This window comes from Phoxinus phoxinus, assembly GCF_949152265.1.
Source record: "Phoxinus phoxinus genome assembly, chromosome: 5".
Classification (NCBI taxonomy): domain Eukaryota; kingdom Metazoa; phylum Chordata; class Actinopteri; order Cypriniformes; family Leuciscidae; genus Phoxinus; species Phoxinus phoxinus.
In genome coordinates, this window is record NC_136880.1 from 36,704,249 (window position 1) to 36,729,024 (window position 24,776).

The window sequence follows — 24,776 nt, forward strand, 5'->3', positions numbered from 1 at the left end:
TTTTTCATTGAAATGTCTTTTTTGTACTTTTTAGTGACTTTTTTATATTTATATTTATAGTATAGTAGGCTACATGACGTAGTAGCCTATATTTTACAGAATCTGTCAGTTATTTCTCAATACAATGTGTACAATGTACAGTGTTTTGCAAGACCTAAAGGCATAAGTCATAATGACTTAAAATTATTACAGAATAGATGTCTGAATCTTTACGGGTCAATATGGATATTTGACGTTGCGATTTATATCTTTACTTTATTCTGTTTTGCCAGTATTGAGGAAGACAGTGACCATCTCTTCTCAGTTCTTAGTGTATTAGTTTATGATGATGAAAACAGGTAATGCGCTTTATTTTGCCCTACACACACAAATATTTTTAATGAGCCAATGAAATTCCAGATTTCCAGTAAAAAAAAAAAAACATACACTGCACTACACATCCAGTGTTTGGAATGCATTCTAAATGTTCTTAGAAAGAACTCATCGCTCAAATATGTATTTGCATTCAAATTCATGTTTAAACGTTGTTTTTTTTAGGTTAGATATGAGTCATAGACGGAAGTCTGAATTTCTCACGAAAATCTCTCTCCCTTGTCAAGCAGCTCTGACTGGAAAATCCATCAAGACTGAGACGTCAAACAAACCACTCAATGTTGGCTTGCCAAACTTGTTTCATAATTTTTTACTTAATGTTTTGACAGTCTGTCTTTGGACAGCACACTTTGATCATATATTATGTGTCAGGGCCGGGCTGTGACATGATAGTGGCCACACAAAAGGATTTTTATTTCATATCTAATGTGCCACTAACCTCCCTCATTACTGACATGTTTAAGTTTTGCAGTGCTTATGTGTTATGCTGTGGATATACAGTGTTGGGAATGTTTCCTACTTACAAGCAGCTCTCATAAAGTGCTACAGCACACTATTCTGTTGCATCTCAAGAAAGTCTCTGTTGTGCTTACAGATGTCTCTGATTCATTTTCTTTCTCAGTTTTGATCTTGAAACAAGCTTTGATTTTCAATGCAGTGTGGATCCATCAGTGATTTGTACCGTAACTCGAGTCCCTCCTCAAGCAAACCAGTGACACTGACACTATAAATACAACGTTTGATCATTTTTAGTCTTTTGTACAGGGACACTGTTGTATGGATGGTTGAATGAATGGGTGAATGTGAGGCAATATGTAAAGCGCTTTGGTGGCCATGGGCCTGTTAAAGCGCTGCACTGTGATCATTGAAGGATTTGTGTGCTCAATGTGCATTTGACTTTTTTGATTTAAAGATAAATAATGTAAAAACAAAAAAACTACACAAAACTACACACAAAAAAACATTTGTTGACAGGATGTATGGCACATATCTACAAAAATCGACATAAAGTGTTCATCAAACGAGTTTTTATTTTTTAGCTAATTATCTTTTTAAAATTTGTTGTAAAATAAACCATAATATTCCTCAAGTCCCATTTTAGTCTCCAATAATTGATTTTGAAATACTATCAATACAAGTGAAATACAGTTTCCTTTTCTTATCATTATTTCATATCTCTTGTACATTTTTTTGTTTGTTTGTTTCCTCCATCTTTTAAGGAGGACGTGCAGTAAACTCACTGACCAGTGCACAGAAGAGGACTGGAGACACAGCTGCAACAAGAAAGTGAAGATTCACTTCAAATCAAAGGTTTTGGAAGAGCTGGAAGAGTGAGATAATTTAATACTAACATTTTTCTCTTTTATACATCTCATTTATCATTACCCTTTCTGTTCTAGTATAGACTGAACGTCTCTGCGCCTGAACCTTCTGAAATTAATCTTCACTGTCAGTCTTGTGTTCACATTGTCGACTGTGATCAGTGGGTTCCTGTGGAGCCGTCAGTCTGTACAGATGAAGGAGGGTCAAAGTTCAGCATCAGCATCAGGCGGGTCGATTCGAGTGCAGCAGGACCAGAATGCGATGGGTCTGTGCTGGTGACGTCACTCTCCAGTATCGTGCAGTGGATGGACGTTTCCTCAGTGCAGAGCTGGAGAGGCTTCAGTGTGAGCGAATTGGTCCAGTGATCGATGTGACCGTGATCTCAGGGAAACTGGAGGAGGCCCATCTGCCTCATTACGCCTGTTTAGCAGAGTCTGACCCCTCTCTCAAAGATGCTGTGAAGCTCCTCAGCAAAAGAGATGAAGGAATATCTTTACAATCTGCAGAGTTGACCCGTTATCATGGCAAAATACTCCAACCATCCTTCTCTTTTACAACTCTAATTATAAGCTGGTTCACGCTGTGGGAAGAACACTTTAACCTTCTTCTCTACATGCGCTGTAAAGATCCTCTCATTCTTCACATCTACTTTTTTCCAGTGAATGACACTTGTTCAAAAGAGAAAGTTGAGCAGAATGAAAAATCAAGTCATCCGATCAGCCATCCCAGACCTAACAGACCATTTCGGACCAAACGCTGCCGTTTCGGATGAAAACGCCGCACCTTCTTGAGGTTCTTCTGTTCATCCTGGTGATTTCATTTAGAACAGATATCGACCCAAACTTCTTCAAGGTCAAGCACCATGCTGGTGACGTAAAAATTAATCTTATCAGAGAAGAGGACAAGACATCTGTGTGGACTGCCATAATATGGAAAGACGAAATTGCTCAGTTAAATCAGAGGCAAGTCCAAGATGAGCCGCAACTGAATTCTGAGATTGATAAAGGCCCTCATTCAAAGGGTTAAAAATGTGAAAAAAAGAAAAAAAAAACTTTGTAGCCTATTAAGACCAAACGCAAATCATCCAGTCTCTTATTTTATCGAATAACATAGCTCTACAGTGTAGATTAATAGGCCTAGCTTGATGCCATTTGGTAGGCCTACGATTGACGTCATAATGTCATACGCCCCCAGCCCGTTATTTACATTGAAAAGTGCTTTCGTTTTTACCCGTCCGGAACTGCAACTCTTTCTTTACATCAAACTAGTTCAGCTGAAATAGACTGAATTTTGCCAACGCGTGTAGGCTACGGCATATTTAAAAACGTTTTTATTATATTTTATTCAAGAGTTATAGCAGGTAACTTTTTTATTTTGTATTTTAATTCCCGGATCAAGTTTGTTATTCAACACGATGAGCAGCTTTGGTAAGTGAGAAAAACGGCGTGAGCTGATTAGTTGCTAAACTCAAAAAGTTAAAAACAAATCTAAATCTCTATTTTTTATAATTAGACGAACCGGTTTATTTTTTAATAACAATGAGTTACGAATAGTTTGAAATAGCCTACAGCCTTGTTTCTATGCTATAGTATAGCCTAATTCATTATTTTATCCACAGAGGGCCAGTTTGTGGATAGGAACAGAGCAGCTCTTATTCAAAGGGTTACTTCAGTGATGTCAATAGTAGATGAGCTACAAAATAAAGGCATGATAAATCCTGAAACATATGCAGAGATCACAGCAGAAAATACCAACCCCCAAAAAATGAGAAAGCTCTTTGAAGCACTAGACGCCGGAGGAGACAGAGTGAAACGTGACTTTTATTATGCACTGAAAAATCACGAACTATACCTCTTCAAAGACCTGGGTAAATCATCTACAGTTGCTATTATTTGAGATTATAACCTCAAACCTGTATAGGTAGTCTAATATGACATGTCCTGTCCTGTCCTGTGGTGTGGTTGATGGTAACAGGTGGTGTTACTGAACGTGATGGACAACAGTGAGCGGAGCCTGCAGAGAAAGCAGCTACAGTGAACTAAACAGTGAGTTTCAATTGCATGTTATGTATTAATATACATGTCAAACGCTTATGCTCTGAAATCAAACAATAACCACCTTTGTTAGGAATATTCTCACTGGAGAGAAAAGCAAACTTTTAATTGTATTTTTTACAGATTGCTGATGTTCTTGATGCTCAAAAGACAGTAGGCTACTGTGCAAGACTGTTCAACAGTTCAACTTTGTCATGTAAAAAAAAAGAAGTATCAAAATGATTTGAAATTTTGTTATACATGAATTGTGTAGACTGTTCTACACATTTGAAATGTATAAAAGTAAAGTTGGACTTTTTTGGAACATTTGACCTTTGTGTTACATGGAAGAAAAGCTTTATTTTTTAGGTGAACATTTTAAATCTATAACATTTTTATGCTGCTCTTTTAATGCTATAAAGACAATATTTTATGCAGCATCATCTATAGTTATTCGACTTAAATATACTCAAATGAAAGCCTTTATATTAATACAATTATTAAAAAAATATATATAAGGAACGATTTTACAGTGCTTGCAAAGTAGATGAAAGTTTGAAAATCCTCCATTGACTTACATCTTTTTGCCTTTGATTGGCTTTACTGTTTTTTTTTTTAACAGAATTTTTTTTTTTACTGTTCATTTCCTTTCACAACACATTGACATAATTATTGTGCATCTGTTTTTACATTCCAGGAAGGATTCTCTTCTCCTTGATAAATTGATTACTTGGTGATTTGGTTTACATTGGTCTTTTTATTTCTTAATTTTGTAAATGGCATTATTTTTCCCTGACAAATAAATGACTAAATTTGATTATTCTAGACTCTGATTTATCTCTAGAAGGTTAAAAGGTGTCTGGTGTGTTACAGCAGACCGATGCCCAAGGTAAGAATAAACCAAGGCCCATGATCTGAATGAAGCAACAGACTCTTCATCTGGTACCTTTAGTCCATTACTGGTACCATTTCTGTCTTTCTCCTTGCATGAATGTACACAGCTAGTAGAACGACCTTTCACTTATGAGCGAGGTTAACCTCAAGCTGTGTATTTGAATGGTTGTCATTTTTTGCAGACGTGAATAAAACAAAAATACTGATTACCTTATTATTGCTTCCTCTAGCTGGGGCATTTAAGGATTATTCAGCCTATCAGAAAAATTTAGAAAAGTTAAAAATAAGGGGTATAATTTTATTATGAATTCGGACTAATTTTTTTACTTTTAAATGTCTTTTTTGTGACTTTTTTAATATTTGGATTTAAAGAAGAATAAATAGTTTTGTCCAGCAGCAGATGTAGCCTATATTTTACAGAATCTGTCAGTTATTTACAATGTGTACAATGTAAAGTGTGTGGCAATACCTAATGACGTATGGTTACACTTAAAATGATTACAGAATAGATGTCTGAATCTGTACGGATCAATACGGATATTTGACGTTGCGATTTATATCTTTATTCTGTTTTGCCAGTATTGAGGAAGACAGTGACCGAGTCTCTTCTCATTTCTTAGTGTATTAGTTTACAATGATGAAAACATCAGGTAATGCGCTTTATTTTGCCCTACACACACAAATATTTTTAATGAGACAATGAAATTCCAGATTTCCAGTAAAAAAAAGAAAAACATACTCAAGCATACGTACACATCCAGTGTTTGGAATGCATTCTAAATATTCTTCAAAAGAACTCATCGCTCAAATAACTGTTTTTGCATTCAAATTCATGTTTAAACTTTGTTTTTTTAGGTTAGATATGAGGCATAGACGGAAGTCTGAATTTCTCTCGAAAATCTCTCTCTCTTGTCCACGCTCCGCGTCGCGGCTCTGACTGGAAAATACATAATTTTTTATAGTGAACATGTACGCTTTACTATTCATTTATTTCAGTTGAAAACTTTTGTTGAGTGGAAAATAATTACTTTATGCACTTTTAAGGCAAGTGTTAAATGCCCAGATTAGTGTTTTGGTCAAAGTGTTTGTAGTTGTTTAGTTGTTATTAATGTGTTTCCTGCAGATCTCCATAGTGTAATGAGCACACGGATGGTCTGTTTTCTTTCCTGCACTCTGTGTGTGGTTTGAAGAGTGTGGAGCTGATGATATTCAGTCTGAAACAGAGCTGGGCTCTCAGGATTCTCTCTCTCATCCAGACCCGCAGCAGTCTGCAAGAAGTCTGGTGAGACTGAGACGTCAAACAAACCACTCAATGTTGGATCACTCAGATTTGAGTAATTGGCTTGCCAAACTTGTTTCATAATTTCTATTGAATGTTTTGACAGTCTGTCTTTGGACAACACACTTTGATAATATATTGTGTGTCAGGTCCGGGCTGTGACATGATAGTGGCCACACAAAATGATTTTTATTTCATATCTAATGTGCCACTAACCTCCCTCATTACTGACATGTTTAAGTTTTGCAGAGCCGGACATTTTTCCTACTTTCAAGCAGCTCTCTCATAAAGTGCTACAGCTACACTATTCTGTTGCATCTCAAGAACGTCTCTGTTGCGCTGACAGTTGTCTCTGATTCATTTTCTTTCTCGGTTGATCTTGAAACAAGCTTTATCAATATGGTAAGTCTCTGAATTAAAATTTAACTGTGACTAACATTTTAGTCTTAAATAGTACAATATGTTTGTAATATATAATATAATGCATATATAGCCTACATGTTAATATGAAAACATATTACTGTCTTTTTCTTTAAATTAGTAAAAAAATATTTTTTACAAAACATGTTTGAATAACAGTAAAGCTACTGATGAAATATATAGAGTAATGGCAAAGGGAATATTTTTCTAATTCTTGTGCCAATTTCCCTGCCTTGCTGAGTGTCTGTAAGAAGAGTGTCCAGTCAGTTCTGGATCTCTCAGTGCTGGATCTCTAGCAACTCTCACTGTTGCTATTCTTTATTATTGTAAGTCGTTAATTGCCTAATAGTTAACGCTAGATGAGCAAATTTGCTTGGATAGATTGCTTGGAACTTTTTACAATGGGTAGCTAGCAAATTCACACAAATGAAACGATAAACAACTGATAAATTACAACAATCTGTTTATATTCATATGCTCGATCTCTCTTTTTCCGGGAATCTCCCTCTCGATTTGAGCAAAGAAGGTAAAGAGGTTGAAAAACTCCTATCCCTTTTTAAAACGCCCTAAAATTGTGAACGCCCTTTTTTGTTCCGCAGAGACCTCATAGGCTACCGCGGCAGTTACATGGTCATGGACCAATCATATTGTCTTTTACCTGCCTAAACACATCACCAGAGCCCGTCTACGGAGAGCCTGTTCACTCCCTATTAAGTCCTATTGTACCGAATTTTGGTTGTAGTTCCACCAGAGTTCCACTGGGGGCGATCGCCCATGAGTGCAAAATGAATGGGAGTCTATGGGGCTAGACGGCTAAATTAGTCTCTTTCAGCCGATTGCCGTTGAGAAATCTCAGATTTGATTGTAGGTTTGGCAAGTTCAACATGGGTTATAGGTCGAAAATTGAATGAACGAGTACTTATGTCCTTTCGATTTCTTACAGGTTGAGTTGTTGTTGCCCATAACACGCTAGCATTCTGCTAATGAACGCTGATTGGTCAGTGAATGACTGGTTACGACCAGAGATACCGCTTGATGGCATCATGGCATCCGAAGCGGGAACAGAATGTATTCTAGCAGAAACTCTTCTAGCACGTGTGTTTACCTGTGTCAGCTGTGTTGTCGATGCCTCGAGAGAAAATAAAGTGCAGAGCGCGAAAGCACCACAGTGACTGAAGGATTGCCGTAAAGCAGTATCTCTGGTCGTACGATGTGTATGACGTCATTGACATTTTGAAAGACTTTTTAAAGCAAATGAGTGACTCTAAAAAATCTAACACCCAGCAATGTGCAATTTCTTTGCATCTCCTTTCGAATACAACATTCAAATTACTAGACAAAAAATTATATCTTGAGAAAAGTGGATTTTGAGGGGTATAGCTCCATAGACCTCCATTCATTCTGCACTCGTCCTGTGAGCGCCCTCATGTGGAGCCAGAGTGGAACTGCAACCAGTCAGAAGCCGGAAGTGTAGCGAGAGTGAACCTTCTCCCCTTATTAGACATTCTCTGACATCACTTTCGTTTTATTCGACTAAACCCCACTTCATTTCCGTGGAACAACGAAACTTTTAAACGGTTTTGACAGGTTTACAAATTGAAATATTTCAATAGCTTAGCCCTAGATTATCATCTGAATTCGTGTTTTGGGGGTTATCCGCAAACATGAGCGAGAGCAAACTTGACGGAGAGCCGCAGGAGCGATGCAAAGGTAGCTCTATCTATTAAGATAAACTAAATGTATATGTAAATTAACAAATGGTTTGTTTGTTTGTTTTTTGAAGAAATTTTACAACAAACGAACAACAACTATTGGCTAATAGAAGTGCTTGTCAATAATGCTTTAGGACTGCTGAAGAAAACAAGGTATTTCATTTGTTATATGGGGAAGAAAATTTGGAGACATCAACATGGCTGATGTAGACCCCAGTCTCAGATGCTACATATTCCTCCAATTTACAAAAATAATTATGTGTCACTAAACATAAGATCTCTCTAATGCTCAGTCCTAGTCCTGAGGTGGCTGATCTGAACAAAATAGTATTTGCATAAAAGAGATTTAAATAGAAAAGCTGTGAGGAAGGTCAGGGGGTCAGGGGATCTCTGGATAATCCGTAATTCGTTTGTAATTATAAAACGAAAATACCGTTTTTCTGTTTTTTGTTTCAAAACGAGAAACCAAATAACCGTTTTTGGTGTCAGAATCAAAAAACGAAAAACCAATTAAAAACGGACCGTTTTTCGTTTTTGGCGATCATTTTATCGTTATTCCTTTTTGAACAAAGAATGAAGAGAGTCTTTGAACTTCAGTCAATTCGTTTTTCGTTTATAAACCAAAAACGGAGGTCACGTGGTGGATAATCCGTAATTCGTTTTTCTGTTTCAAAACGAAAAACCAAATAACCGTTTTTGGTGTCAGAATCAAAAAACGAAAAACCAATTAGAAACGGTCCGTTTTTCGTTTTTTGGCGTTCATTTTATCGTTATTCCTTTTTGAACAAAAAATGAACGAAAAACGGAAGTCACGTGGTCTATTCCTTTTTTGGAAGCGAACGTAGGCTAACCCTTTCAAAATAAAAGTAACTAGCTATAGTTAGCGAGGAGATGTAGACTAAAACTGAACTAATATAAAGTTTTTTAGGACAACTAAAGTAGCACTGGGTGTGAAAAAAAAACACTTTAGTTAACTGAAATAAAAATTAAAACTAATAAAATAATAACTGGCTGTTAGGGAGAATTAAACATTTGTAAGACCATTGGTGACCTGTAACTTCAGATTAAGACAAGTGAACTCATTTTATATGTAGCTTAGGATAGCAGGTAGCCTATTTATTTATAAGTTTCTATTATTTAATTCACATTTTAGTTTTGTAACATATTTATAGCCCTTCTTGCTATGTGGAAGCTCAACCAGCAGGTCCCCCTTCTGTGCACCGACTCTTTCTGTGGCGACAACAGGCAACAAGGGTTTGACCTTTTGACTTGTGTTTTTATCAAAGAGAAGGCAAGCACTGCTACCAACAGAAGCTAATCATTGAGTTTGAAGAGTGTGCAGAAATTCGCCTGCCTTCCAGCTCCTCTTTCTATGGCACTAAAGCTGCTAAAAACTCTCAGCATCCACCATACTGTTACCCCTTTCTGTGTCAAAAAAAAAAAAATCTTCCAAAACAAATCTATAAAGTTGTATACTTTTTAGTTTGCTTTGCATTTTTCTCCAGTGTAATATACTTATTATGTTAGTAAAGTAGATGAAATATTTTTTTATGCAGCTTGTAGTTCTCATTAGTTATGTAGACCTACTTGTGTGTGAAACCTAGCCTTACTCAGTCAAAAATGATCTCTAGCTCTGGGACTTTCAGATCTTTTAGTGCTTTTTGGGGTTTAATTCTGTTTGATGAACCACCAGGGAAAGGCAGTGCTCTGTACTCTTGGTACTTGTGTAAAGTAAAATAAAAGTGAAGTTAAATCATTTAGTTTTTCTCCCTGGTACTCGTGTCAGGGCCTCCCAGCCAGAGTTTCCCCAATACCTGGAGGAACAATACCTGAGCACTATGTGCAGGGTTTCAGGACTGATGATAGTAGCATGACTGGCCCCATGCGGTCACCTACCATCACTCTCTCTTCAAATAAATGCTGGACTGGCAGGACAAAGTAGCACACCACTCCTTCCTCCGGCACCATAAAAGGGCCTTGTTGTCACTTTCAAATATTTACATCATGGTTTATGGTAAGCCACATCTTTGAATTGTAGCACTACTTTTGTGGAATTGGATGATGTCAACTTATGTCTTTAAATACAAATGTACATCATAATGTACAACGGAACAGTGAAGCAGGGCTCTGCATTGCAACTCTTTCACTTGCATATATGCCCTTAAATGATTTACAAGCATAGTGGGTGAGTGAAGACTAAAACCTACTGTAAATGTTATAATGTTAATGTTATATTATACTTCTATACATTTATACTAGTTCCTCCTCCAGGTTGTGGTTATAGCCTCTGCCGTGGACAGATGTAGATTTAGCCAGAGCCAGGTGCCAATACAGCCTCCTCCTGAGAGCAACACATTCCCCTTGTAGTGTTTTACATAGATAATAAATAATGTTCACCAATCTTTTTCATATAAAGTGTGGTGTTGGTTGTGCATGTGGCAAAATGGTCTTACAAATGTTTAATTCTCCCTAACAGCCAGTTATTATTTTATTATTTTTAATTTTTATTTCAGTTAACTAAAGTGTTTTTTTTTCACACCCAGTGCTAGCCTACTTTAGTTGTCCTAAAAAACGTTATATTAGTTCAGTTTTAGTCTACAATCACCTCGCGAACTAGTTACTTTTATTTTGAAAGGGTTAGCCTACTTTCGCTTCCAAAAAAGGAATAGACCACGTGACTTCCGTTTTTCGTTCATTCTTTGTTCAAAAAGGAATAACGATAAAATGAACGCCAAAAACGAAAAACGGCCCGTTTTTAATTGGTTTTTCGTTTTTTGATTCTGACACCAAAAACGGTTATTTGGTTTTTCGTTTTGAAACAGAAAAACGAATTACGGATTATCCACCACGTGACCTCCGTTTTTGGTTTATAAACGAAAAACGAATTGACTAAAGTTCAAAGACTCTCTTCATTCTTTGTTCAAAAAGGAATAACGATAAAATGATCGCCAAAAATGAAAAACGGGTCCGTGTACGGTCAGGGGATCTCTGGATAATCCGTAATTCGTTTGTAATTATAAAACGAAAATACCGTTTTTCTGTTTTTTGTTTCAAAACGAAAAACCAAATAACCGTTTTTGGTGTCAGAATCAAAAAACGAAAAACCAATTAAAAACGGGCCGTTTTTCGTTTTTGGCGATCATTTTATCGTTATTCCTTTTTGAACAAAGAATGAAGAGAGTCTTTGAACTTCTGTCAATTTGTTTTTCGTTACCAAAAACGGAGGTCACGTGGTGGATAATCCGTAATTCGTTTTTCTGTTTCAAAACGAAAAACCAAATAACGGTTTTTGGTGTCAGAATCAAAAAACGAAAAACCAATTAGAAACGGTCCGTTTTTCGTTTTTGGCGTTCATTTTATCGTTATTCCTTTTTGAACAAAGAATGAACGAAAAACGGAAGTCACGTGGTCTAGTCCTTTTTTGGAAGCGAAAGTAGGCTATTCAAAATAAAAGTAACTATAGTTACTTAGCGAGGTGATTGTAGACTAAAATTTAACTATTATAACGTTTTTTAGGACAACTAAAGTAGCACTGGGTGTGAAAAAAAAACACTTTAGTTAACTGAAATAAAAATTAAAACTAATAAAATAATAACTCTGGCTGTTAGGGAGAATTAAACATTTGTAAGACCATTTTGCCACATGCACAACCAACACCACACTTTATATAAAAAAGATTGGTGAACATTATTTATTATCTATGTAAAACACTACAAGGGGAATGTGTTGCTCTCAGGAGGAGGCTGTATTGGCACCTGGCTCTGGCTAAATCTACATCTGTCCACTGCAGAGCCTATAACCACAACCTGGAGGAGGAACTATAAATGTATAAAACTATAATATAACATTAACATTATAACATTTACAGTATTTTTAGTCTTCACTCCCCCACTATGCTTGTAAATCATTTAAGGGCATATATGCAAGTGAAAGAGTTGCAATGCAGAGCCCTGCTTCACTGTACCGTTGTACATTATGATGTACATTTGTATTTAAAGACATAAGTTGACATCATCCAATTCCACAAAAGTAGTGCCACAATTCAAAGATGTGGCTTACCATAAACCATGATGTAAATATTTGAAAGTGACAACAAGGCCCTTTTATGGTGGCGGAGGAAGGAGTGGTGTGCTGCTTTGTCCTGCCAGTCCAGCATTTATTTGAAGAGAGAGTGATGGTAGGTGACCGCATGGGGCCAGTCATGCTACTATCATCAGTCCTTAAACCCTGCACACAGTGCACAGGTATTGTTCCTCCAGGTATTGGGGAAACTCTGGCTGGGAGGCCCTGACACGAGTACCAGGGAGAAAAACTAAATGATTTAACTTCACTTTTATTTTACTTTACACAAGTACCAAGAGTACAGAGCACTGCCTTTCCCTGATGGTTCATCAAACAGAATTAAACCCAAAAAAGCACTAAAAGATCTGAAAGTGAGCTAGAGATCATAAGGCTAGGTTTTACACACAAGTAGGTCTACATAACTAATGAGAACTACAAGCTGCATAAAAAAATATTTAATCTACTTTACTAACATAATAAGTATATTACACTGGAGAAAAATGCAAAGGAAAATAAAAAGTATACAACTTTATAGATTTGTTTTGGAAGAGTTTTGTTTTTTGACACAGAAAGGGGTAACAGTATGGTGGATGCTGAGAGTTTTTAGCAGCTTTAGTGCCATAGAAAGAGGAGCTGAAGTTCTGCACACCCTTCAAACTCAATGATTAGCTTCTGTTGGTAGTCCTTGCCTTCTCTTTGATAAAAACACAAGTCAAAAGGTCAAACCCTTGTTGCCTGTTGTCGCCACAGAAAGAGTCGGTGCACAGAAGGGGGATCTGCTGGTTGAGCTTCCACATAGCAAGAAGGGCTATAAATATGTTACAAAACTAAAATGTGAATTAAATAATAGAAACTTATAAATAAATAGGCTACCTGCTATCCTAAGCTACATATAAAATGAGTTCACTTGTCTTAATCTGAAGTTACAGGTCACCAATGGTCTTACAAATGTTTAATTCTCCCTAACAGCCAGTTATTATTTTATTAGTTTTAATTTTTATTTCAGTTAACTAAAGTGTTTTTTTTTTCACACCCAGTGCTACTTTAGTTGTCCTAAAAAACGTTATATTAGTTCAGTTTTAGTCAACAATCACCTCGCTAACTATATCTAGTTACTTTTATTTTGAAAGGGTTAGCCCACTTTCGCTTCCAAAAAAGGACTAGACCACGTGACTTCCGTTTTTCGTTCATTCTTTGTTCAAAAAGGAATAACGATAAAATGAACGCCAAAAACGAAAAACGGACCGTTTCTAATTGGTTTTTCGTTTTTTGATTCTGACACCAAAAACCGTTATTTGGTTTTTGTTTTGAAACAGAAAAACGAATTACGGATTATCCACCACGTGACCTCCGTTTTTGGTTTATAAACGAAAAACAAATTGACTGAAGTTCAAAGACTCTCTTCATTCTTTGTTCAAAAAGGAATAACGATAAAATGATCGCCAAAAACGAAAAACGGCCCGTTTTTAATTGTTTTTTTTGTTTTTTGATTCTGACACCAAAAACGGTTATTTGGTTTTTCGTTTTGAAACAAAAAACAGAAAAACGGTATTTTCGTTTTATAATTACAAACGAATTACGGATTATCCAGAGATCCCCTGACCATTATTTAAGTTTTCTCTGATTGTTCTAATTGTTCTGCTGACAGATAACGTTATGTTATTTAAACTTGTACCGTTAACTGTAAACCGTAGCCGTTTAAAAAAGTCAAATGTATTCCATCTTATTAAACTTTTTAAGGTTCAAATATTATATATTAAAAGCAACAACAACATGAAATATACAACTATATTTGTTACGCGTTCTAATAACTTTATTTTCACAAATATATTTATATTTATAATATAAAATATTATAAAAGATAAGAACTATGTTTTGTCATATTAACAAAAGACAATATACTACTATTAAGAAATGTTAATCGTTTTTTAAAAGTTAAAATTATACTTTATCCATTTTTGTTGTGTCAAATGATTAAAAATATGCATTTAACAAATCTTAAAAAAATATATATATATAAAATGAAAACAAAGCTTGAGTGTTTGAGCATTTGATTAAATTGAAAAGCATTTTTAGACCATCACCATACACAACATAATTCTATGATGGACTGAAAAAACAAAAATGATTAATTTAAATAAAATGTGTTTTTTCCTCTGACATTGCAAAAGCATCACACACTAGCTGTGTAATTAACTAAACAAACTAAAATTACTATATTATATTATATTAAAATTATATAAAACAAAATCAAACCAAAGAAAATAAATCTTATAAAAGGTATGCAGGCACACATTTAACAATAATTGTCTAGTGACAAATAAATAAAAATTGAATAAAAGAGCCTTTTGTGTTTCGTTTCTAGTTCAAAGAAGACATAGAAGTTTTTCTTTACGAGTGTCATGGCGAAAGGCGCCTCAGGATTAACTCAGTTGCATGGAGTTTTGATTAATTTTATTTATTTGTCACTTGACAATTATTGTTAAATGTGTGCCTGCATAACTTTTATAAGATTTATTTTCTTTGGTTTGATTTTGTTTTATATTATTTATTTATTTTATTTAGTTCGATTTTGTATTTTTATTTAATTACTAAGGCTATTTATTTGGAGCAGGTACAGCTCAGTGTGTGATGCTTTTGCTATTTCAGAGGGAAAAACGCCCACTTCCGGCATCAGAGAGTTAGCCCAGAGAATGTCTAAGGCCCTGTCCAAAATGACGCACTTCATGTGGACTTTCGGTCTCGTGGACTTAAATTGTGCGTGCTCGCTGAGTCTACGAGTCCGTAGACCGTCCCATTCATCATTTTAACGCTCTGAAGTGTGCTCAGCAGCGCCCCCTTTGTACCCTTGAAGCGGTCTTCCGCGAAGCCCGCATAGATGCAGGCTTCACGCACTTTAACTACCCAGAAATCCTTGCGAATTTGCGAAAGGCCAATCAGACAACGAATGGGAGGAGCTTTCGCTCACGTTAACATGAGAAGAAAATATTTAAGTGTAAATATCATTATGGTTTTTATGACCTATGTGTACATTTTACAAGTTATTACCTACAGTTTATACAGTCATATGGTCATCAATCAGTGGTTGATGTCTCAAACATAAATATATATTTATATTTAATATAAACATAAATAGTGCACTGAATAATAGGCTACGATCACATTATGATTCATTAAATAAATATAACCGAATGTCAGGGCTTTACTGAATCATATGTAAATGTAGAAATATAATATTTAAACAACAACCGGACCGTCTTCCTATTTCCGGCGTGACGATCGAGTCTGTCCCAAAAATACCTCTCAATGCGCCCTCGTGGACTCGCGCCAAAGGCCCTATAGGTCTGCACTACATGACGTCACCAAAGTGTGGACTCTGAGGAAGTCCACAAGTCCGGAGTGTGCCATTTGGGACAGGGCCTAATAAGGGGAGAAGGTTCACTCTCGCTACACTTCCGGCTTCTGACTGGTTGCAGTTCCACTCTGATTCCACATGAGGGCGCTCACAGGACGAGTGCAGAATGAATGGAGGTCTATGGAGCTATACCCCTCAAAATCCACTTTTCTCAAGATATAATTTTTTGTCTAGTAATTTGAATGTTGTATTCGAAAGGAGATGCAAAGAAATTGCACATTGCTGGGTGTTAGATTTTTTAGAGTCACTCATTTGCTTTAAAAAGTCTTTCAAAATGTCAATGACGTCATACACATCATACGACCAGAGATACTGCTTTACGGCAATCCTTCAGACACTGTGGTGCTTTCGCGCTCTGCACTTTCTTTTCTCTCGAGGCATCGCCAGCACAGCTGACACAGGTAAACACACGTGCTAGAAGAGTTTCTGCTAGAATACATTCTGTTCCCGCTTCGGATGCCATGATGCCATCAAGCGGTATCTCTGGTCGTAACCAGTCATTCACTGACCAATCAGCGTTCATTAGCAGAATGCTAGCGTGTTATGGGCAACAACAACTCAACCTGTAAGAAATCGAAAGGACATAAGTACTCGTTCATTCAATTTTCGACCTATAACCCATGTTGAACTTGCCAAACCTACAATCAAATCTGAGATTTCTCAACGGCAATCAGGTGAAAGAGACTAATTTAGCCGTCTAGCCCCATAGACTCCCATTCATTTTGCACTCGGGGGCGATCGCCCCCAGTGGAACTCTGGTGGAACTACAACCAAAATTCGGGAGTGAACAGGCTCTCCGTAGACGGGCTCTGGTAAGCCCTTTAGAACCGGATGTGTCGTCGCCGAAACAGATCAGCAAGCTGTATTCATTGTACCGTAACTCTTCAACCGTTTTTGCACTATCAAAACAATTCAAATTGCCCCTGACAGTAGGCATATGCGCTTTTCGGCAATATACGGCTTATTACGGTAATTTCATGCTTTCCGTCAACAAATGACAGCAGCTTTCTGGCAGAGCGGGAAAGGAAGGATTTGAACCGAGAGATACGAAGCGCGGCAGGTTAGTGTTTTGGATTGTATAAAATAATAAAAGAAACGAACAAATACATGGTGAAAGAAGTGGTAGACAGCAGAAGAGGGGATTGGGATGGTTTTTAATGAAACTTGGGAGGCGGATGGCCGTTACTTTTTCACGTATCTTTACATGTGGTGTATGCATGTGTATGTGTGCGTGCCTAATATGAATCAATGGACGCATTTGTCTGTGCGTGTATGAAAAAAAGTGTCCTAAATGAAAACTGCAAACCAATGTCACAAAAAGGACTTGTATAGTTGTATTATACTTCATTTTTCAACTTTAAAGTGTTAGTTTCTTTCGTTCGTGATTTTTCTGTTTTTTTTTCTAAATAAAAATCTGACAATTTATTCTCGTTTTTTATTTTTGTCTATTTAACTACCACACACAATAATGATCAATAACTGTAATTTGTTGAAAGCTAATCTTTTTCTGAAAAAGATGACACCTTGGACACGAAGATAGCACATTGTTTTAGGATTTTACAGTCAAAAAATCAAAATATGTGAAAAACACCCATTTTAACAGGTCAGAAAATACAGAAATCCATATAAATCACATCCCTGCTTATTTTAGCATGAGATCTGCGGTGTACCTCTTAATGTACGTACGGTTAAATAATATTCTCACCTTTTGAAGAGTGGAGGGTTCGTCTGCATCTTTAACTATTTTTTCGTGGGCCAAAATGTCTCTCAGATGTTCATTTACCTGCATTGGAAAATCAATATAAAATTAGCAAATACACGGTATTGTGTGAGAAAATAATGATCAGCCTGTATTTTTATTTACATCAAGCCTATGGTGAAAAGAGATGTGCATGTACCATCCACCATAAATATAATAAAATTACACTCCAATTTAGCTTTTTTCAAAGCATGTGAAAATTCAGTTTTGATCACAGGAATACATTACTTTTTTACAATATATTCACATAGAAAACAGTTGTCTTAAATTGTAATAGTATTTCAATGTTTTTACTGCAAAACACAAAATTCTTAAAACATGGGCTTTTTCAGGAATCATAACCATGACATTGTTAGCACCATGCAATGCCAATGAGTTACAGGAGCTGGGTGAAAAGCACATAACATAGTGTTGTGATAAGACCCTCTGGTGATGAAACTGAATTATAGCGAGTAGATGTGACTCAAATATGTGTTTTTCTTACTGTAAGATGCTGTGAAACACAACAAGAAGAGAAATACCAGTGGTGGAGAGAACGGTTTTAATCTGGTCATCATAGCGCTCCAGGAAGGGTAAGATCAACACAGTGTTTATGATACTACTATCACAACAGCCATTTAGTCTGTTTTTAGTCACATTTTACCATTAAAAGGTGAAATTGTGAAAAGCCATTGAGTATTTCATACATATTAAAAAAATATATATAATAATAATACTCATTTATGTAGGCATAAGTCTAATTTAAGAGCTCTAAAATTCCTTTAGAGGACACCTTGAACACTTTTAACTATAAAATATCTACTAAGCTTGGATAACATTGTCATTGATATTCCTATGATTTAACTGATGAAGCCAATGATAAATAAAAGGCAAAACATCTTTAAACAATGAGAAAAAAAACCTCCAGTATAGGGCTGGGTGGTATGACCAAAAATCTGTATCACAGTATTGTTTTTTTTTTTAAGATTCTGGCAGTTGCATAGTATATAGGCCTAACCATTAGTAAGAAAAGGGTATGCAGCCAATAGAGCCATTGAATAGATGGAGCAATTGCTTCAGCTACGCACCGGTATGGCAGTATTTGAAAAATACATACTGTACTGTATGTGTGCCGCGTCACCCCCTGGGAGGTTTCTACCATGGCCACGTAACCCTATTTTGGTCACAACCTCTATTTATTTTACTCAACTCCTGTAAAAGGTCTACAGTACCTTTAGTATTAGGCTACATAAAATGTTAGTGATATTATTAGTAGCAGTAGTATTAATAATAAGTTGTAATTGTATTGTTATTAGTGTTATTATTGTAATTAAAATGTTTTGTTAATGTGTTATGGAAACAAAAAACAAAATGCCGATGAACTACAATGTCGTTTTGCCTTGGCTTAAACCACAACTGTGTAAGAATGATGCCTCTTTTATATCAGGCACTCTTGACAATTTGTGAATAGACCACCTTGCAATTTAATCGCAAATTTTGATGTGCAATGTAGTTTTGTAGTCTGTTAAAAAATAAAAAAAATAAAAATAAAAATTCTTGAGTCCTCAATCCTCACACTCCTGACTATCGTCGATACACTATGCTATCATCTATTGGCATGTCCCTGACCTAGAGCATACAGAAAGTATATCATTCAGTTAAGTAAGACTACAACACTGTCCTACAAAGGCAAAACACTGAGACAAATATAGCTAAATATCTTCAAAGTTGTTTTGTTTGATTAACTTTTGATAGATCTGATATTTATTTCTCTGTTTCTCTGAATCTGGGCATAGCTGAATCAAGTAGCTTTCTAGATTATGTATCATGGTATATTGTGTTGCTAAAACTAATATTTCATGTTTTTTTTAATATTATTTTATTAATCAAAATCAATTTAACTTTTTAACTTTCTGTAAGACTATAAAAAACAAGAACACAAAAAAAACTAATAAATCTAAGCTAAACTACTATGTGGTGTCAGCCATTTAAAAAAAAATGTGTTATTTTTGTTTTTGTTTTTCAGTGGTGACAATGAGTAAAAAAATAACACTTCCCCATCGAGTGAAGGAGTGGACAAAAGAGCAAGTTCACTTCTGGTTAACTGAAGAAGTTAACATAGATAAAAAATATGCAGACATATTATATGAAGAAGAAGTATCAGGGGAAGCACTAGTTTACTACGAACGCAAAGATCTGGTTGATACTGGCATTAAGAATGGTCCAGCTGTTATTATAATCAAACGATTAATGGAGTTTAGACGGTGTAATGATCCAGACTTTGCTTCTACTGAACATTCCCAAATACAGCAAGAAGAGGGCAAGACAAACACAACTGCGGATATCCAAGACCTTTCAACAGATCAAACGCAAACATCCATATATACAGTTAAAAAATCAAAGGGAAAATCAAACCAAAAAATGAATGATTCAATGGATATAATCACAAATAAAACAAATTCCCAGCCAAAAGAACCGTTAAGACTAGCCCCTTCTCAAGAAAAAAAGCATAAAGCAACATCCAGTTTCTCAGCCTCCAAAGAAACTGAACTAAAAGAGTCAGCTGACCTTAAAACATCAGTCACCAATGCAGATAACATAACTGATAAAGAAAAGATCACAAGGAGGCCTGAACAACACTCATGTACTCTCTATCCATTCGACCAGAGTTCTGCTTCTCAACGATACATTCAAAACTACACTTTACCACCAGAGACAGGACCAGGCAATCTGATTGATCCAGTTCATGAGTACAAGTTCATGGGCAGAACAGATGATATTACTGTGATAAAGAAGAAGTTCAATAAAGAGGTGTTCCGGTTTGCTGCAGGGTGTATGAACAGTCGCACAAATGGAACCATCCACTTTGGTGTAGCAGACTCCAAAGGCACTCAATACGCTCATGCTGAGATCATTGGGGTCAGTGTTGACAAGAAAGACTCTATCATTGATCATTTTAATCAGGGTATTAAATCATACTTTGAAGACCACACAGATGAAGCAAAGGCATGCATCAGACAGCCACGCTTTGTAGAAGTACTCAGCCCTGACAGCACCCTATCTGGCAAATATGTCATAGAGGTGGATGTTGTTCCATCCCACAGCATAGTTCAGGGTACGCTGTTTTCTATCCAGACTCTAGATGAGGACAATCAATGGAAAAAGAGCAAAGGAAAATCACTATTCATCAGAGAGGGAGCGGCAACACGAGATATCTATAAAATTGGTAATCCAAAAGACATACAAGATGAACTGACAAAAATAAATAAGCAAATGAATGTTCTGGACAAAAGGAGGATGGAGGCAGAAAAGAGGCCTGAAAGCAAAGGAACATCAAACCAGGGGGAAAAGCTGAAGAATCTGTTGACATGTGGAGGAAGTAGACTGGATCATTATGATTACTTCATCTTAGTAAAAAACAAAAGCCACTCTGAACAACTCAAGCATCTTCAGTTCATGACAACATTGAAATGGTTCTGTGTGTTGGACTTTGATCCAAACTCTGTAAAAAATGGTTCCTGCCACAGTGACGTTCAAATTGTAAATCTTCACAAACCAAGCCAGTTCCATGGGGACCCACAAACAATTGTGGAAAAACTCAACCTGTACGATCAAACAAGTTGGGTATTTTGTAATGGCAGAGAAGACCCCAACACTCAACCTGACACACCACTCAGACCAAGTGAATGGTTAATACACAAAGCAGGAGAAGTAGAAAACATGATCTCATTCCTCTGCAACCCAGACACTCTTCCAAGAGGACGATTCTTAGTCATATTCCTCCTACTCTCCACTGTTGAGGCCATGAATGATCCAATTTTTGACACTTTCATGTCATTTTATAAAAAACTTGGTGGGTCAGAGAACATTTTAAGTATTTGCACATCAGATGCTTCTTTTCTAAAATGGAGGGATTTCATTCAAACCATGTGTGAACATGACATCAGTCAACGGAGCATATATGACCTGGAACTCAGTGAAATCAATGGGACAATTCTGAAACTGGGACAGAACAAGCAAAATGCTCAGAGACTTCTTCCATCTGCTGAGGGAAGTTTGGTGATTCTCCAAAAGACAGATGAGGACCTGATGACATCACTTAATATCCTGTGTGAAAATGAATGTGAAAATGAATATGAGTGCTCTGCAGAATTTGAAGAGTTCAAAATTAAAACGGAATCTGAGTTCTATAGAGGAGGCAAAGTGAAATGGTGGAACTTCTATTTCTCAGAGCAACCTACAGCAAAGCCCTTCATAAAACGAGACAAACACTCAAAACTAAAGAACACAATAAAATCTCAGACAAAAAAAAAAGAAAGTACTTGTGTCGTGGTGAATCTCTTTCATCACCCGGGGTGTGGCGGCACCACCATGGCCATGCATGTGATGTGGAATCTGAGAAAAGAATTCAGATGTGCCGTGCTAAAAGACAACATCGTTTCAAAGGAAAAAGTAGCCCAACATGTTGCTCGTCTGATAAAGTGTGGAAAAGGTGAGCAGTCATTAAAAATACCAGTCCTGCTACTAGTGGAAGACTCAGAGGAAACAGAAAACGCACAAGAACTCCAGCGCTCATTGAGGACAATCACAGAAGAAACAGGGGCAAGTGTCATCATCTTAAACTGCATACGAACAAAGAGACCCAAATTTAGATACTGGCGTCATGTTGATCAGAGTGAGTTCATTACAGCTGAACTGTCTGACAAGGAAAAACATGCTTTTGCAATGAAGCTTGATGAACTTCAAGGAATAAAGGATTTCAGAACTAAAAACTTCTACAGTTTTATGATCATGAAAACTAATTTTGATCAGGAGTATGTTAAAAATGTTGTAACTAACATACTAAAAGATTTCAATGTTGAAAGCAAAGAAGCACGGCTCTTCTGCATACTGGCTTTGCTGAGTTCAAATTTTGATGATCCAACTCTCTCAAGGCATATTTGTGAAGATTTTCTAGACATCAAAGGTGCATTGTGGGAAGAAAAATCCATATTGGAGAAAATGGAGCCTTATCCCTTTTTGATGACTGAATTTGCAACAGAAAAATGGGGGAATTTGGGGCCGAAAAAAAAACCCCAATTCAAAGTAATTCGCTTTCTTCATCAGCATCTTGCCACAGAATGTATCAAACAACTAGTGAATAACCATAACTGCTCCAAATGGCATATATTGCTTGACTTCATGAGGGTTACAAAAGTTCAGTTCACTTTAAATACAGAGGACATTTAATCTGGGGAATTTTGGAAATATTCCAAGTTGGAAACTTAACTGGAATTTACAGTAATTTATGGGAATTAATTGGACATCTAGGGAAATGTATTTAAACTTGCTAAAACAAACTATAACCTAGTATAAAGTGATTCTGTATGATAACAGAAAACTAGCAGAAGGTAGAAGAAAGAGCATCACAGCTTGAGCTAGCTAGCACATGATAGTCAATGAAACTAGCTCACATTTAGCATATCTGATTTACTGGCTAGATGGCTACTGTATAAACACATTTTGGTATTTACTTTAAAACTTTAGTTCTATAGATCATTCCCCACTTTGACTTATGGGGGATTTTTGTATTTCAGGGGGACTGTGTGTGGGCAAGATTCATTTTTAGACTATTTTTTTTTTATGTCACCTAAATGTTTGCTCAGTCAGTGTTTCTGTTTTTACAATGGTATAATGTTGATGCAAAACAGCTTACACACAGCACAAGGAAGTTTTAAACATAAAGTTATATAATTTACTTAAATACTCCCCAAGAAGGACATTATTTTGTTATGGAGAAATGCACTGTCCATGCAGGAGGTGTAGCCAGTCTCAATAGCCCCCAGTAAGTGTGCTGTGTGCATGTGATTGAGTATTGTGCAGGGTAGAAATTCAACTGAAATTGCATTAAATCTGGTAGTTTTAACCAAGATTATGCTGCAATACTTTTTTCAACTACATTTTAAGTTCCCTGTTATAGGATAAACAGTTTATTCCCATATATTCTAATGGAAAATTTCCAGCCTCGAAAATCCTGGAATTTTGCAACACTAGCAAACATTAGCATTGTGATGCCTTTTTTAAAACTTTTGAAGTGAAGGATGTTCTTGTTAAATCAATAAGTATACTGATCACTCGTCAATGCAAGACAGAAGGCGATGAGAGACTCTGTTTTCACCACTGATGGAAAGAAAAACTCAGACTAAGGTGGTCTTAATAAAATACAAGACATTTTTATGGAATCTTCTGAGAAAGGTTTGATAAAGACTTCACAATTCCCCAAGCTCTAGCAAGACACTTGTTGTCAAGAACTTTGCTGAAGCTAAAAAATGGGCAGATAGTGCGAAAGCCATCAAAGAAAATGCCTACACTGTAGATACAGCTGGACAAGTTGCAAAAATTGAATTAAAACACAACTTAAATGAAACCATGTCGCAACATTTCGACAAAGAAATTATTTGATGTTTTTACATTTTAATTCAGCGCGATTTACATTTAATTGGAGCAAGACTTTCACTCTTGCCGGTCCTTTCCTAATTGCGCAGCGCTCATACACATGACATGATAGCTAAACATTTTTGAGTTGATCCTCTGTGACCTCTCGGTTCCATATGGATTACATAATCAGATAAAAATCGATAACAGATAAAAATCGTGACTGAACTGAGGCAAGTGGCTTTCGGTTAATTTTTACGTTTATTAAGTTCTTATTTTTAACTTTTGATTCTATTTTTCTGTTCTAAAAGTTTGTTCTATTGTGTTTAAAATGTACTTTTACATATTTAATTTTTGCTTTTGTTAAATTTAACCAACTCTGTTGTAGCCTAATATAAATAGGCATATTTGAAAAAAGTTGTATTATTATTTGTGTTCTAAAAATTTGTTCTATTCTGTTTTTTGTTTCTTTTTTTATATTCAGTCTCATTCTTGTTGAAATAATAAAAAAGTTTTTTTTACAAGACATTGTGCTGTTTTTTTAAATAAACAACTTACACACAGATAAATAATAGTTCACTGTTCCTACAAATAATAGGTAGACTATAACTTGTTTGTTTAAACAACATTAACCAAATCTTATTTATTTAATACAATTATTAGCCTACTTTATAACCTGCAGAAATGTCCATAGTTGTATAATTTCATCCTTACTGTTAATTGACATTAGCCCCACTTACGTTTCAAAATGCGGCAATTGTTGCTGTTTTGCGAAATGTCCCTTTGCGCCACCTGGCGGTCATTTCGCGAACGACTTTAAAATGCGACTGGTTTATTTTTGCGGCGGTAATCTATAGTATCCAATGCTAGTAATTTAATGCAGTCATGATCATTGCTCACTTAAAGTGCCATTGACTTATCTGCTGGGTAAATTAATAAATATAATTTAGCTAAATCTAAAACATCGTATGATTTATATCAGCAACATATTTATTTATATCGCCCAGCTCTAAAACGGCTCAATATGAATGCTTAGGCCTATATTACTGTTTGTAAAGCTGCTATAAAACGATGTGAATTGAGCGCTATACACTTTTTTTTTACTTCACTTGAT

At 36.0% G+C, this 24,776-nt stretch overlaps 1 protein-coding gene across 6 annotated transcripts; it reads left to right on the plus strand.

Moving 5' to 3' along the window:
* Positions 1–2,789: 2,789 nt before the first annotated feature.
* LOC306999307 (sterile alpha motif domain-containing protein 9-like) lies at positions 2,790–24,179 on the plus strand. 6 transcript variants are annotated; one of them, XM_079613850.1, is made up of 6 exons: positions 2,900–3,122; positions 3,314–3,562; positions 3,670–3,740; positions 4,426–6,303; positions 17,760–17,841; positions 19,275–24,179. In XM_079613850.1, the coding sequence occupies exon 6, from the start codon at positions 19,283–19,285 to the stop codon at positions 22,475–22,477; it is 3,195 nt and encodes a 1,064-aa protein (XP_079469976.1). In that variant the 5' UTR covers positions 2,900–3,122; positions 3,314–3,562; positions 3,670–3,740; positions 4,426–6,303; positions 17,760–17,841; positions 19,275–19,282; the 3' UTR covers positions 22,478–24,179. The 6 variants fall into 6 exon arrangements, 5 of the variants coding, with proteins under 5 accessions (XP_079469976.1, XP_079469978.1, XP_079469979.1 ...); XM_079613853.1 differs by lacking the exons at positions 2,900–3,122; positions 3,314–3,562; positions 3,670–3,740 and having other exon boundaries at positions 4,584–5,591; positions 5,746–5,904; positions 6,143–6,303; XM_079613854.1 differs by lacking the exons at positions 2,900–3,122; positions 3,314–3,562; positions 3,670–3,740 and having other exon boundaries at positions 5,169–5,591; positions 5,746–5,904; positions 6,151–6,303.
* The last annotated feature ends 597 nt before the right edge of the window (positions 24,180–24,776 follow it).

Bases quoted from the DNA above. Each gene is read 5' to 3' on its own strand.
- LOC306999307 (XM_079613850.1), top strand. From the start codon at position 19,283: ATGAGTAAAAAAATAACACTTCCCCATCGAGTGAAGGAGTGGACAAAA.